The 16,233-nt window shown below is 47.6% G+C and overlaps 1 protein-coding gene across 1 annotated transcript; it reads left to right on the forward strand.

Annotated features, from left to right (window-relative positions):
• The first annotated feature begins 4,601 nt into the window (after nt 1–4,601).
• Nucleotides 4,602–6,687, forward strand: BHLHE22 (basic helix-loop-helix family member e22). Its single transcript, XM_081205899.1, has one exon. The coding sequence runs from the start codon at nt 5,508–5,510 to the stop codon at nt 6,447–6,449; it is 942 nt and encodes a 313-aa protein (XP_081062025.1). The 5' UTR covers nt 4,602–5,507; the 3' UTR covers nt 6,450–6,687.
• Nucleotides 6,688–16,233: the final 9,546 nt, after the last annotated feature.

The raw sequence follows: 16,233 nt of genomic DNA on the forward strand, positions 1-16,233 counted from the left end.
AGTAAACCACTTAAGTGCGTTTGACTGGGAGAAAGAAATGCAATCTCGGCATTTTACTTACAGCCTCAGTTGCAGCGAGGTCCTATATTACCAGAAAAGCAAGTTCCAATGATTTTAGGGCAGGGTACCTAGCACACTGACAGGTAGCCGGACTCTAAAATGTGTTTACTCAGAAGTAAGACGTGCAAGTGGTGTGACTGACTTCCTAGGCTTGCAGCCTCCTCCCTCATTTTGTTGAGAAATCGGTGGGGCGTCTTCCAGGTGAATCTGGTTCAAATTGGGGCACCACATTTCATTTAAGCGAGTTGCGAGAAAGAATCCACGTATTCGGGTCTGTCGCCCTTTGTGAAATGTCCAGATGAGATGAAATGGGTGGGGGGTGGGGAGAAGGAAACCATCAAACCTTGGATCTACTGCTACCCCTTAATATCAGCTATTCTCGAGATGTCAAAGAAACGATGAATATTTCCCAAGCTTTGCACAGCTTTAGGGATAGGTGCTATTCCGCTCGCCGTGAAGCTGTCTTTAATCTTTATAAAATATGCCTTGTTACCGATAAACCTGCCTACGGCTACACATTCATCACGGGGGTTTCATTGCGAAAGAAAGCACAACTTTTTGGACTGTCTGGGGACTTTTTCCCTTTTTTTAACGTAGGCATTTATGTTGAGAGTAGAGTTGTGGGACTGCAATCCCCACGTGGCACAGCCCGAACTGACCTCAGAGGAATCGGAACTATCTCTGATATTATTAGAAGTCTGAAGAAGAGGTTGTGGCTCCTGGGCTGCGGTTCTAACCACAGTCTGCTGGCAGTAAGTCCCACTGAAGTGTCATGAGTTGTCTCGGGAATACCAGTTGAATCGGGCAGTAGCTGGAGCAATTCCATAGATTTTGAAAGGGATACACAAGTTTGCTTGCTGGTAGTTGTTTGTTTGAAAACTAAAGCTACAATCCTAAACACACTGAACACAATGGGACTTCGGAGTAAACATGCATAGGGGTTGCTATGAGTGTCCTACTCGAGTAACTTCATCAAGAGTTATCTATCGCAGACTGTTAGGATTCACACATGCCATGCATGGCTCGGGTGCCTCATCATCACTCTTTCGACACGGAGGTGCACATGTGAACTGCCTCCGTTTATTAAAAAATGTTGTGGGTGGGTATTTGCGTTTTAGAAGGCGCAACACAGTCCTTAGCGCTCTTCTCATAAGTGCAATATACTGTTTGATTTGCTTAAAAAACTACGCATATGCGATCTCGCTCTTGGAGTCTTAGCACTTACTTGGAGCATATAAGTCAAGTGTGCTGAGGTTGTGGCGTTGCTCTGACGCGTTTTAAACATTCAAATGTGATCTGGCAGTCGGTCCGCGGGGAACTGCTCGCTCTTTCCATAACAACCTGCCTGGGCCTGTTTTTGGCTGTTCTGAGGAGTCTGCAACGCCCACCAACCCCACTTTGCCTTCCTTGGGCCGTGCGTAATGTCAGGGCAAACCTCGGCCTGTTCTAGGGAGACATTTTGCACGTCGTGAATTGAATGTCTTGCTTTTGTGATGGGGCATAATTCTCCCAGCCCTGCCTGCTCGCCCCAGTTGCAAATTGAAGGACCGCCCCGGAGTCTAGGAGAGTTCACCGGCAGTTTACGTTTCTTGGGCATAATGGCCAAGTTGCTTGATTTGTTAGCGCATTCCGCGCCTGCCTTCGCCTTCTTCGCCCTATAGACCCGGGCAGCAGGCTGCCTGCAACCACCGACATAATGAAAGCGAGGGAGCCTCGTCAGTGACATAGGGCTTGCGCTACAATTAAACCAGGTAACGAGACACTGGGCAGATGTGTTTTCATTGCACTGTAAGATAAATGCAGTGTTAAATGCCTGACAACTTCCCAGAAGCAATCAGCAAAAGTTTACGAGTGCATAAACCACAAAGACCAATTCCTCGGGTATTTTTTATATGCCCCGCATTTAAAGCTTCTATAAATTCTTCTGCCGGCTTCCAAACTAAAGTTAGTGGCGACTATTAAACAGCTACCTTCCTCCGGGGAATGCAAGGGGGGAAAGAGTTTGCTAGCAGAGGAGCTCGAGAAGTTCGGGCGCAGAAATGGTTGGGAACTGTGTGTATATAGCTCTCGGAGGTTTGCAGGAAGCCTGCAGCTTCTGAAGGCAGCGGGACAAGCCCTGGAGATGGTGGCAGGCAGCACGCAGGGGCGAGGGGAGGCAGGGAGGGACTAGATGGGAGCTCGCAGAGAGGGTAATGCTGTGTTTAATCAGCAAGTCACTGACCCTCTTTATGACGAGGAAAGGAGGATCGACTCGCTGGGGGAAACAGAAAGGCACTCGGCGCCTCGAATCTCATTGCATTTGGTGTGACCTTACACTTCTCCCACCTGCTCGCTGCAGAGTGGTCCACCTGTCCAGAGAGTGACAGGGCATCAATCACTCAGCTAACCAGTCCCTCATTTTTCCACGCGATCAGGCAGAGCTTGGATGCTGGTGGTGAGGAAACGCCTTCAGCACCATTAACAGCAATCTGAGCTGTTCAGTCTCTCCTCTCTCCAACTGTGTACTGAGCAAGGTAAGCCGCCATCCGAAAAGTTTCAATAACAACAGCAGCAGCAGCAGCAGCAACGACAAAGGATGCGTGTAAATGAAGCATCGCAGATCAATGAAGAGGAAGCCCGTCTGTCTTCCAAAACAAATTAAAGTTATTAGCGGATAAAAAGGAGATTCTCCATCATCACGTTTATAGTAACAGTCTCCCATATCCCGGAACTTTTAGAAGTTGATATTAAATAGGGAAGAGCTTGCTCTGATACTTAACAGGGCTTTCAATGTATGGTTCCAGCGAAAATGAAGTTGCTAATTGAGAAACAATAAGCTGTGATAGACATGGGCAGAGCCGTTTGTAAGAAGATTGTAAGAAGGTGGGGAGTTTGGGAACCCGCCAGGGACTTGAGTGGAAGTCAAATGATACTTGCGGGGGGAGGAAAGGGGGGTCTCTTTAATAGGCTTGACTTGCTTCTCATTAAATGGAGAGACACCAGGGTGACTGTGTGTATCATACTGGAGTCCTCGCTAGATGTAAATCTCCAGTCAATAGTGGGAAGGGGGATGGAGGCTGCGGCTGGGCTTCTTTTCATTCTTTTCCAGGTGAAAAATTCAAATGGAGTCTGTTGTCGCCTGCTCCTTTTCTCTGCTGAAACAAGACACCCAACTGTTCTGTTATTGCCATTCAAAAACAAGGTTCTGTGGCAAACCTCATTTGTGAATCTATTACAGAGATTAATAGATTATTTCTTCTTTTTCAACTAATTCTCAGTGGGGAAATTTAACCATATGGTAAGGAGAGAATTAGAATTTCATCACATTAGAGCAAAATGTAATGAAAAGAGTCCAGCACCTGGGGCCAACTGTGAAAGACACAATTAAAAGGGTTTTAATGAAACCAGAGAAACCCAAAATTTCATAGCCTTCAGTTATTCTGTCGCATAAGAATGATTTAATGGAAGTGTTGGGAAATATTATTTAGTGATGTCATAAGAACGGAGGGAAACATATAAAACCCTGCTATAATATGCCCTGGGCTTGTAGAAGGGATATAATACAAACAGAATTGGGGGAGGGGGGTTTTCTTCTAGACTAGAGGATCAGATGGACCCACTTTAAAGAAGGGTCTCGCTCCTTGACTTCATTGTTACGTTCCGGCTGCCCGAAAAGTATGAAGGGGGTGGGTGGGTTTGAGAACAACAATTCGAATAAAACATGAAGATAATATAGAGTAAATACTGGATTACGCAAGCAGTCCTTGCTCCTCACTTAGAGTAATAGCTGTCTATCCATCTATCCCGAAATTAAGGAAGTCCCATCCTTTAGAAATGCTCGCTAATAAGAAACGCCATCCTCAAACTGTAAATCTGTGGCTCTTTGATTTAAGATGACTGAATTGGCAAGGCAATCTGAAGAGAAATTTAATAGGGGAAATGGGGTCCTGTGCTTTCAACAGTGGAGCCTACTTCCAAGGGTAGGGCTTTAGGCGAAATTGGTCCTTTTCACACCCAAGTCCTTGGTTTGGAAGTTGGGTGTGGAGGGAGGTGAATCCTCCTCCCATAAACACCTCCACTTCAGTTGATTGCAGCCTAAAGGTGGGTTTTACGCTTATCCACTGCAAAGGAGCGTTGTACCGCGGGAAGGTGGGATGAGGGTGGATGAAGAAATGGCGGTAGATAGGAAACATCACTTTGCCAAAACTGCGAGTAAGACTAGGGAGCGTGCGCTCAAAAGTGAACAGCCGTTGCGAGAAATGGGTTGAGCCCAAGGTGAAGTTCGAGGGCCAATAAACAAGCAAGCGGCTCCTTCCCGCCTCCCCACCCCCCTCCGCCTTCGCCACGAGCTGGACGTAAACAGCGCTGGCGTGGAGAGCGTCATTCTGGCGTGGGCGCAAAGTTCGCAGAAGTCCGCTGGCAGCCCTGGCAGGAAAAGTGTGCAGCCCGCCCGCCCGCCCACCGACCCCCTTTCTCCCCCCACCTCGGCCTCGCCGCTCTATAATTTGCTGAAGGAGGCCAAGAGCATTATTCGCCCTAAGTAGGGCTTTTAAGAGTGCTCATTGAGGAGTGAAAGTCGCCACACATGTCAAGCTTTAAAGGCAGTTGTTGGCTTCCTAATAGGACACAACGCCTTGCAAACATATGCGTGAAGCTGTGCCTACAGATGGCAGCGAGAAGAATGGAGCAGGCGCCTTTTATAAAGCGCGAGCTGCTGCCTGTCGTCTTCTCCTCCAGACCTGTGTGTGAAATGAAAACTCCTCCGACTCAGGGCCAAGCCTAGCGCCTGGGCTCGTTTGTTACCGTTTTAATCCTATTAATTAAAACGTTAACCTGATTGGGTAGAAAGCTCTGTCCCAACAGGCGAGGCTTCTTCATAATAACCTTCTCGGCGAGATAATGAGGTAAAAGACTCCCCCGTCTGTGGTGGTGGCGGCGGCGGCGGCAGTGGTGACGGGCGGGTGGCGGCAGAAGCAGCAGCAGCGAGCGAGCGAGCGAGCGAAAGCTGCTCCTTCCCCCCCCTCCCTCCCCTGCCTTTCTCCCCTCCCTTGATGGGTCCCGGAAATCTCTTGAAGGTGAATCCAAGCAAGATAAACGGTGCGAGAGGCTCGCTGGCAGCTCACAATGCCTGAGCCCTTCACAGGGTGAGAGGAGAGAGGCGCGGAGAGCCAGCGAGACCGAGAGCGAGCGACGCGCGCTGAGGGGAGAGGAAGAACGCGCGCCAAAGAGGCCGGCCGAGCAGCCTCGCCTCAGAAACACGCGAACGGCGGGAAGAAGAAGAAGAAGAAGAAGAGGGAGCAGGCGGCGGAAGAGCCGCTTTCCGAGGGAAAGGGAAGCCACCTCAGAGCCCGCCGCAGCCCGACCCCCGGCCCGGCGCCTCGGCGGAGAGGAGAGGGGGAGGGGGCCTGGGAGGGCGACAGCGGCACGAGGACTTGGAGGAGGGGAGCCCGGCGGCGGCGGCGGGGACCATGGAGCGGGCTCTCAACCTGCCCACTGATGAGGACATATTCCACAAGAGTTACAGCGCGTCGGCCAAGAGGATGGAGTCCGCCTTTCGCTCGCCGCCGGGGCTGGAGCTGGTCGCCCACCAGGCGCCGCCGCCGCGCGAGTCCCGCCAGGCGCCGCCGTCTCCCCTCGGCTGCTACGAGCCGGGCGACTCCGAGGTGCTGCTGAGGGAAGGCGCGGGCGCCGGCGCGCTGGTGGCCGGCGACCCTCTGGGCGGCTCGGTGTGCGTCAAGTACGGGCCGGGCCCGACGACGAGCCGCAGCTCGGTGGCCGAGAGCAGCGGCGGCGAGCAGAGCCCCGACGACGACAGCGACGGGCGCTGCGAGCTGCTGCTGCGGGGCCCCGGCGGAGGCAGCGGCGCCGGCGTGGTGGTGGGCGCGGGGGGCGCCCTGCTGAAGGCGCCCGAGGGCGGCGCCTGCTCCAACAGCCACCACGGCCCGGGCGGCGGCGGCGGCAAGAAGTCCAAGGAGCAGAAGGCGCTGCGCCTCAACATCAACGCCCGCGAGCGGCGGCGCATGCACGACCTGAACGACGCGCTCGACGAGCTGCGGGCCGTCATCCCGTACGCGCACAGCCCCTCCGTGAGGAAGCTCTCCAAGATCGCCACGCTGCTGCTGGCCAAGAACTACATCCTCATGCAGGCGCAGGCCCTCGACGAGATGCGCCGCCTCGTCGCCTATCTCAACCAGGGCCAGGCCATCTCGGCCGCTTCGCTGCCCAGCTCGGCGGCGGCGGCGGCTGCTGCGGCGGCCGCCTTGCACCCGGCGCTCGGGGCCTACGAGCAGGCGGCGGCGGGCTACCCTTTCAGCGCCGGCCTGCCGCCCGCCACCTCGTGCCCGGAGAAATGTGCCCTTTTCAACAGCGTCTCGTCCAGTCTCTGCAAACAGTGCACGGAGAAGCCTTAAAAAGAGACACGTCGCGGACTCCACAGCCCGATCCCTCTCCGTCCTTCCTTCCCTCTGGGCAGGACTTTCGCTGCAGCAGCCGCCTTGATAGGGGGAGGAGGATCTGGGGGCAAAAGGGGGACTTGAGTGCAACCGAGACCTCAGCGAAATTTAGACACACGCACGCAAAATCGCAATTTTTGAGGGGTGTATGTTTTTGGGTGAGTGTGCGCAAAGAGATATAGCAGATCGGGAGGGGGGGAAACAAATCCTCTGTCCTCCACATGGTTTCTTAAAAACTTCCGAGTGCTGGGAACTTTTTCGATAAGCAGCCAAGGACGGGGAGGGGGGATTGGTTGGGCTTGGGCGAGGGATAGATGTGGTGGAAGCAAGTTGGATTGTAAACTCAGACAAATCAAGAAGGGCACTTAAAAAGTTTTTTTAAAATGTTATTTTATTTTATTGCTTCTGAGCCAGGAAACAAGCAAACTTGAAATGTAGACTAATTGAGATTAGACGCGCGCAAAATTGCTCTGAAAATACTTGTATTTTTTATTTTCTCTGAACTTTTGAACCTGTGAAAATGCACAAAGTTTGGTCGGGGAGTGAGCTTAAAATGATGCAACAAAACTCCTGTTCGTGTGGCTGAAGTATTGGAGGTTTATTTTTTTAAAAGATGTGCACCTTGTTTCTTTTCACTTTGCAATCCTGTGTACAAGAGGACACGATATTTATTTCAATGGCCCTTTCACGCCAACAGTATCCATCCTGTGTTGAGGTCATGGGTCTTCTGTGAATTTTCTTTTCAATGCTTCTTAAAATTCCCATTAACTTAAAACTTTGTGCCAAGTGTTTTAAAACGTTGATTTGCCAAGGACATGTGAACCAGAAATCTTGATGTATCGGAGCTGCTGAGGCTTATGAAAAGGTCATTCTGGGTTTTAAGTTGCATCATCCCTGTATTTATAAATTGAGCTTTAATAAATTGCTTCAGTCCAAAAATGAGAGGAGAGGTGTATTCTTAATTGCTTAATGAACTGGACTGTTGGTGACTAGAAATTCTTTGCAGCATGAAGGGATTTGTTTCTAGTTATTTACTGTGATAACAAGGCATCAGACAATAGTTCCTGTCAGGAATTTGCAAAACATGTTTTTTTTTTCAGATGGTAGTGTTTGGTTTCTCAAAAGGAGTGAATAAGGCGAATTTTTGACTATTGATTATGAAAGTTATTTAAGCTGAAGGTGGTCATCTGCCTTAGCCGTTGTTTTACATGCGTTTCACCCAGAATGATGATATAAGGCCCAGGAGTAAATGAATTTCTGTTTCCCTCAAAGGTGGAATTGAAAATGAGTTTGTATATGGGTGGCTTCCTTAACCAGCCCATAGCCCTTTCAAGTTGCGGTACTGGGAGTGAAGGTGCTTAACAGAACAACTCAGTTAAGTGGAAGTCGGTTTTGCCCCAGTTTGCATCCTAACTCTAACCACACTTACCTGGAGGAGAATCCCAATAGTTCAGTAGATTTTTCTTCTGCCTAAGTGTGCTCAGCATTGCAGGGTGAAACAGGTTCAAATCTGTTCTAGCCAGACGGGGTTGCAGTAGACGGGGGCAAACAGCCTCTGCAGAGGCTGTACAATCTTGCTTTAAACACACTATCTTGAAAATCAATCCCATCCGAAGTCAAATAAACTTATTCCTAAGGAAAATATGTAGTTTGGAGTCTGGGCCTTGATATCAGCATTTAAACTTCTGCATTGTGGGTAGGATGAGCATCAATAGGACTTGAGACGTCTTATCTCTTAACTTTGACAAAACTGGATTGTGAATCATGGTGCCAATCAAGCGTAGATCCCGAAAATCTTTATTTCCCCTCCCCACGCTTTCTTCCCACCTCGACGGGGCTTGGTATTTTCCACTACTTGCTGATAATCCAAATTCAGTCTGTCAGCTCTGGATGGCAAAACGAGAGCCGTGTTGGATCTGTTGGCAGGTCATGGATGTGTAAAGAGTGATATATGTTAAATAGGTCAATCAGATGATGACAGCGATGTATGATGGTTTGTATGTGTATCTATGTCGGAAAGAATCTTTATTAAAATATTTTGAACAAATCCTTACCTCCCTGTGCTTTGTAAGAGGGGCGAAAGAATACACCCCCATTCAGCCCTTTTGCTTTGTGCAGATCAAAAAAGGGGGAGACCCCTGTTGTATGAAGGCATAAGGCGTCGAGATGACCTTGTTGTTTGCCTATTTTTGGTTCATGTTTAGAAGGGAGGGAAGGCTTCTTGTCAGGACGCATCCAGGAGCAGGGGATAAAGGCCGTCAGTTTCTTGCTTTTAGGAAGATTGAAGGCTGTCCTCATGCTACCTATGGGAAAGAGACTCTGGGGTGGAAAAACTCCACCTCTTTTTGTATGGTCCTCAAATGCCCGTGGATAATACGGATAAGATCTCGAATCAGGTACAGGTATTAAAGGGCACCTCCAAAACGCTCTAGGTGGTGGCTCTGCCCTACCTGTAGCTCGCAGGTGGCTGACTCTCTCTCTCCCCCCCCCCCCCGCTCAAACGCCAGCAAGCCTTCCCCTCTCCCATAGAGCAGCTAGAACCTCTCTTCTGTCGGGGAGGCTGCTCTGGCAGTGTGAACGTCCCGCATGTGTTAGTGCCTGCGGGGCACAGATTCCGGATTGCAGCTGCGCTGGGTGCCCGGTGCCACTGCCCGCTGCTAAGTGCAGGTCTCTGTTTGTGGCGCCCTTCCGATGTCTCCCCGCGGATGCCCTCAGATGGCGCGACAGGCGAAGGCGAGCGGGGGGTAGGTGGGCAGCGGATAAATATTTTCTGCCCCACTTGGCCTCGAGAGAGAGAGAGATTAATCAGAACCTGTAACTTTTCAGGATTCATAACTGTCCAGCGCGGTTAAGGCAGGCCAGACAGGGTGGGCAGGCAGCTTCCTCGCCCCCAGGCGCCAGGAGGAACCGTCTCTCAGTATTTACTAGACAAAGCCTGGGTGCGTCTAATTATGATTATTAAAACAATTTCCATGACGATGTCTAATATTATGTTAATTTGAAAACAACTGTGTATGAAAACTGTCGACTATAATACCTAAATTCATTTAATGAAACACATCGTTAAGGCAATTAGACCTCCTGGATGTGATTAAGGAACATAATTACGACACTGTTCTGCGCCGTAATTGGGTGTCTTTAATCAAGGGGTAAAGTGATCAGCAACACAGCCATTAGTTTGTATTGTTCTGTCTCTGCTGTCCATCATCCTGATTAGGAATTAAGCACAGCCAGAAGCCAGATTATCCCTCCTTCTCTTCCTCCTCCTCCACCACCATCACCACCATCAGTGCCCCACGCACACTTCTTTCTAGATGTGCGAATGTGAGCGTCGCCAGGCTCCTTGGATGAGAGCACCGCGCAGGCTTTCCCCTTCGCAGAAGAAGGGTGCCCTCCAAAGGCGCAGACAGCCTTTTCCTTCCCTTCTTGCCAGGGACAGGAAGGAGGACAATATTAGGGGAAGGATGGGGGTTTGATAAACGTGCAACCTTATCAAGCAAAAATGACTCTGGGGTGTTTTAATTCAGCGGCGCGTAAATGTGTCCAGTGACACTGCTTGACGCGCGGCTGAAGTCTTCATCAGCGCACTTTCAAGAAAGTGAGTACCACTTTGGGATATGCTCCCAAAGAAAGTCGGATTAGGAGTGGGGTATCTCTTATACCCCAAATAAGAAAGCAACCATCCCTTTTCCATTCCCCCTGAATCCCATTACGAAGGGAATTTGGACAGCATTAGATCACCAGCTTTTACTTCGAAGCCTGCAACTAAGCGTTTACACGGCTTGGCACTAACTGCCTGAGTTGCTGCGCTTCTCGATTCAAACAAGGGAAGTGTAGCCCAACCAGTCCAGGACTTTGGGCTTTGACTTTCACGCGGTGCAGATCGCACCTGTGGCGGAAGCAGGATGGGCGAAATTCCCCCTGGCTTTGGCTTTTTCTAAGAGCAGCAAGACAGCCAAAGTCTGGGATGTTGGTGGGTACAGTTCGGCGCGTTGCTTCTTGGAATAAACGATCGTTTCTTCCCTTCTTCGCTGGGAAAGTGCTCCAACCACTTGTTTGGGCTCTCCTTGGCGATGGTAGAGCCCTCTGGCTTTTGACATTTCGGCGACGGAGTTTGTCAGCTGAGATAAGGAAAAGCCCCCTCTCTGACAAATGTCACCGACTTTAAGTAACTCGGCTTAGGCGTCGCCGAATTCCAGCAAGTTTCGATGAAGGGTGGAATGGGCCGAGAATTCCCCGTTCCCGTCGCACCTTTTGCTGCGCGCCAACTTTTAGCCTTTACTCCGGTTGATCCACCTAGAGAGCGAAAGTATTCTCTAGGATTCGGATCTCTTCCCCAGGGCCAGCCAGACTTGAAGACTCCCCCCTCCCACAATAACCCTCGTGTAATTATTTGCGTTTTACTTCCCTTGTGTGCGAGAGAGACAGAGAGCGAGAGAAAGAGGAACCCGAGACTGTTGCAGAGACTCTGGTGCGTTTTAACACTTCGCTCCTATTACTCTGTATAATCAGCAGCGTCGCTGGGAATTGACAGGGAACCAAAGGCTCCTCGATGCACTCACTGAACCGGGAGCGAGCATTGAGAATTGCGTGGCGCATCTGATCTCTCTCCTCCCTCTCTCTCCACGCGCCTCTCTCTGCGTGTGGCTCCTGCTGCCCCCTCCCATTTCTTGCTTGATGGATCACTTAATCAGAAATGAATATTCCCCTCGAAGAGCTTTTGTTTCATTTCAAGCCACCCCTCCAAACCAGGAACGTTTAGTCCGTCCAAGCGTCCCCGCGCTGCTTCGTCTTCTTACTTTTTCACCTTGGTTGCCAAGGCAAGCTTCCCCTCCCTCCCTCCCTCCTCCTCTCTCTCCCTCCCTCCTTAGCCCCAGTTCTAATCCTGCGATTGTCCCAGCATGAGTGACATTGACTTTCCTAATGTAATGACTTATGAAAGATATAATCATGTGTTAAATTGAATCCTCCGTTTAACTGTTAATGGTGTGCTCTGGGCACATTTACGTATTAGATGCTATGGTAACTAATTACCACTAGAAAAAGGGATAATACACTTTGCAGACTTTGACAAATAATTATGAGTGTTCACATCCCTGCTAGCAGTCAGTTGCGGCGGATCTGCTGGAATGAGTAAGTGAATAAATGAACGGATGGGTAAGTGAACTAGTGCGCGTGGAAGGGATGAGATAATGAATAGCGGTCGAGCTTTCTTATTAAGAAATCCTTTAATGAAAATGTGATTTAGGATACGGGGAGGGGGGCGCGTTTGGGAGAAGAGAAAGAGACCCGCGGAATGCTGCCTCTAAACATAATTAAAAGTGCAATATAAACAGCAGGACATAAATATAGATGCTTTAATTTAAAAAATAAAGAAAGCCAGCAAAAGGCAGTAAGGTGAATTATCCAAGCGCCAGGCCACCTCGCAGCAATTAGCAGCAACCCTGCCCCTGCCTCTGGGAAAAGGAAGGAGACTAGTGAGGTGGATGGTTTCTGGGCATAATATGAGGGCGATCCGAATCCTCGTGCTTTTGTAAGGTTCGACTGCTATTGTAAATTGTGCCGATTTTGCACCTTTGGTCTTGAAAGGCCTTTTTGGAGCCAGAAAGCCTAGCAACGCCCAGACAAGAAGAAACTTTACAGGCACCTTTCGCTTTCTGTTTTGACTTCTTATGGGCAGCAGGAGGATGTTAGGAGGTGGCGAAGCAGTTTTCCTTAACTCCTCCGCTTCCGATCTCCTGCTTTCCACGAAGGCGTGTTGGGCACGGTGCGTGTGGATCCGGATCCGTGGAAGAAGCGCCGCGCCAGCGAGCGGAGCCCATTGCGGCTCCCCAGGAAGCGATTAGTGGCCGCTTCCTCCCCCGCTGGCGGCGCTGCTAATTGCCCTGGGATTCGGAGATTCCCCTCGGGCTCCTCCTTCTCCTCCAATGAGGCGGCCGGAAAGCGCCTCCTTCCCGCCCCTTGGAAGGCTCGCCGAGCCACCCTTTCGCTCCTGTCGCCTTGGCGCGCGGCTCGTCCTTTATTATCCTCCTGGGCGGGATAGCTGAGCGGTGCGTTTTTCCTTTTCTTTCCCGCGCCGCCTACCAGACTTGCCAGCCTAGCAAAGGCTAGGCCAAAAGGGCAGCTCTCTTCGTTGCTCTTCCGACTCCCCCCCCCCCGCGACGACCCCCAAATTCCTTGCACCGGATTAAGCACAGCTGATTCCAATGGAATTCATGTCTAAACCTAAAGGAAAGGAAACCCCAACACTGAAGGAGCCACACTAGCTTCCCAGGCCAGGCCAGCTACGCCCTCCTTTACTTCGGTGGGTTGGAAATGGTCACTGTATATTTTACTTTACTTTCTTCTCCTTACTTCTTGCATTGTTTTGCAAACTCCATTGACGCTCGCTGCCAAAAGCCAAAGTCTTAGAATCGTGACGTTACTGAAATCAGGACGACTAGTAACCAGGTTCAGGCTAAGGACCGCAACTGAACTTGGTTAGGGTGGTAGTAAAGGAAGAGGTGGCGAAGTGTAAGCCAGCTGGCAGGGGTTAACCTCTCCATAACAATTTACCAGAGATCAGCTCAATTGCAATGGGCTATTAGGAGAAAGCGTCTCCTAATGGGCTTAGCTTTCCTTAGAAACGCCCTGCCTTGGAAGGAGTTAAATCCCCCCTCCCCGCGATAGCCCTACGGTTGCCCTTGTCGGCTCACCACGATTCAGAGCTGTGCAGTAAAATAGCAAGTAAATTTATGATGTGTTCCAAGCACTTTTATTGCTGCATTTTAAAATTCATATATACACACACACATATAAGAACTAAGATGTGTGAATAATTTGAAATGGTAGATGGCAGGGGGAAATGGTTTAGCTGAAAGGGAAGCATGTCTCGTGTAATTGTTTAAAATGTTTAAAAACACATTTCTTAAAAGGTCACAAAAATTAAGCAAGTTGGAGGCTGCAATTCTGTGCTCACTCGCTGGAGAGCCAGACACATTGAGCTCCATAGGATTTACTTCTGAGGAAAAGGACATAGAATTGGGCTGTAGATTTGCTAGTCACCTGTCAACCAAATATTAAGAAAGGATCAAGCACGTAAGAGCTATTTTGTTATTGGGGTTATGACAATAGGGTCCTTTTGGTGGGGAAGGGGAAATATTTCCTACTATTGTCTTTTTAACTCACCCACTTCTCATCCATGTCAGTTTTTATGTTTTAGGAATTCAGGGATAACATTCTGGAAGGTCAAGTCTGTTAAAATTATTCCATGCTACTAAATAAAAGCGGTATGTTTTGGAAAGACTGACAATGTATCCTAATATTGCAGTATACAACAATATGCAAAAGTGTTGGAGAAAACTAGAACCACATTGAGCTTACATAACTGGAAAAGATGCTATACCTTGAGATGCAAGTGCTGTTTTGCTGCATAGAAATTTCTTGGAGTAATTTATCTTTTAACTATTAGTTCCTAGAATTGAGAGTAAATTTATCAGAATGTTGCATTGCAAGTTATGACATTTCCTCTATAAAAAGGAGACAGGGAAGCACTGCTTAAACTCTCATAAAGGTTATTAAGACACTTTCGCTTTACATTTTAAGCAAATCACACATGTCGGTTCCGTATATAAGTCACTTTTAGGAATTAACTGGGGGCAAATTGATGGTGTTGAGTGGGTATTAGGGTAGTTCATAAGGCAAGAAATAACAAAAGTATTGACTTCCTGTCTACTTGAGATTAAAACAGCAATTATTTGGTGAAGTGATAAGAGCAAGTGCTGAAAATATATCACCCATAGTGGTATAATATACTTACTAATCTGTATCTGACAGCATGGGCTTTCTCACCCCTGTTCCAGTAAGGAGGCTAAGCATCTACACCCATTTTAAAATAGATTGACATTCTAAATTAGAACTGTGGTTTCAAAATACATTTCTTTCATGTACTTGCACCACAAGTTAGAAATGAAGTTTAATTTTTAGGAACTACAAAATATGCAGGCATGATCTGCTATCATAGAGACCAGATTAATGTTTGAACATACAGAGACTTCACAATGAGAGATGTGATCCATAGTAAAATATTGATAGAATTGTTTTAATATGATTGCCTAATTATGACCACATTGCCTCCTCCATATTTTTACCCAGTCATTCCTGGCATAGAATAAATGGTAAACTAGAAATTATAAAGCCTTTAAAAAGTGAAAAAATGATTTACCTGCTTGTATGACACATTTGACGGATGCTTATGTAAAGCCATCATTTTGAGGGAAATATGCTATAACTAGGAAACTTCCAACTCTTAAATAAAAATGCACGCAGTGTAAATATTTTATTTGCAGCATTGTAACCTATTTAGACCTTTAGTTTCAGTGAATGAAAGTAAAGCTATCTTGCACATAACGTATAATTTACTATACTTTGTATACATAATGTCAAGGCAAATATTAGCTATGGATATCATACAGGGAAATTACTATTATGTTTATTTCTGCCTTGGCTGTATGATTAGGATCTTGGCTGTATGATTAGGACCGAAATACATTGACTGTGTGAATAGGACCAAAATGTGCAGTTTATTTCATGCTTTAGTATAAAGTTACAGTGGTAGCTTAATGACTTGCTTAGTACTAAATGATTTTCAAAATGTAAGTCCATTTATTAAATGTTGCAAAGTTATGCATGCTGTTTGGCCACCAAATAATTTTTCTATCAACTCACCAGGCATGCACAAATGGTGTATTTTTAAATGGCTAAGTGAGATCTAGTCCTGCGTGCCTTGATCAGTAAAGGGTATATTTTATTACGGAGGTCACAAGATTACAGGCATGGGAGAGATTATGGAATGGCTCATCAATAGCTGGATTCTCACCATTTATTGTATGAAGCTACTTGGATTGAAGTAATCAGTCTATTAAAGTCAATGGGATTAAGCAGGCTGGAATCAGAACTATTCCCAACTGAATTAGTTTGTGGATTGTACAGGTATATATGTATACTTATAAGAACTGCAAGTAAATGTTATTTTTTCATTTTACTGACTTATATGGCAGAATGTAACACATGTACCATCAACAGCAAAATGTCCACAGGTAAAGGATGCAGAAAGATTACCTTTATATTGAAGTGATTCCTGGAAGGCAGAAGGCAGAAGCACATACTGAGATTTCTCTAAGTGGAAGATAGCTCAGCCAGCAGCCTTTGAACCTGCTCCTCCACCCAAACGGAGTACTTTTTTCTCATCCAAGGGCATACCAGTTGTTTATTTTTCAAAGTATTTTTCAATCTCCTCCTTACATCATATTCTCAGGGTAATTCACAAACATACTGCAAAATGATGGTCTCCAGCCATTTTTGGACTACAACTCCCATCTTTCCTCGCTAGCAGGAACAGTGGTCAGGGATGGTGGGAATTGTAGTCCAAATACAGCTGGAGACCCAAGTTTGGGAAACCAGGTGCTAGAGTATGATCACCATCACCACTGCCTCCAGAAACTGGTTATATTTCCTGCTATCTGCCTATATATTGACACATTAATAGTGGTATGGAGGAATCGATCAGTTAGCTGGCATTTTAAAATAGATAATTAGCATCTCAGATGTGTATGTCAGTTTCAGCCTAGTTTGTCAGAAATGTTCAAGTATACCTTTTTGTCATGATACAAATGAAAAGTAAAATCAAATGGTATTGTTTAGAAATGCCGGTTTGTGGTGGGGGTCTGTTAATGGCAGAACAGTTAATAATAATGAGGCAAAC

This window comes from Podarcis bocagei (genome assembly GCF_964188305.1).
Source record: "Podarcis bocagei genome assembly, chromosome: 8".
NCBI lineage: Eukaryota > Metazoa > Chordata > Lepidosauria > Squamata > Lacertidae > Podarcis > Podarcis bocagei.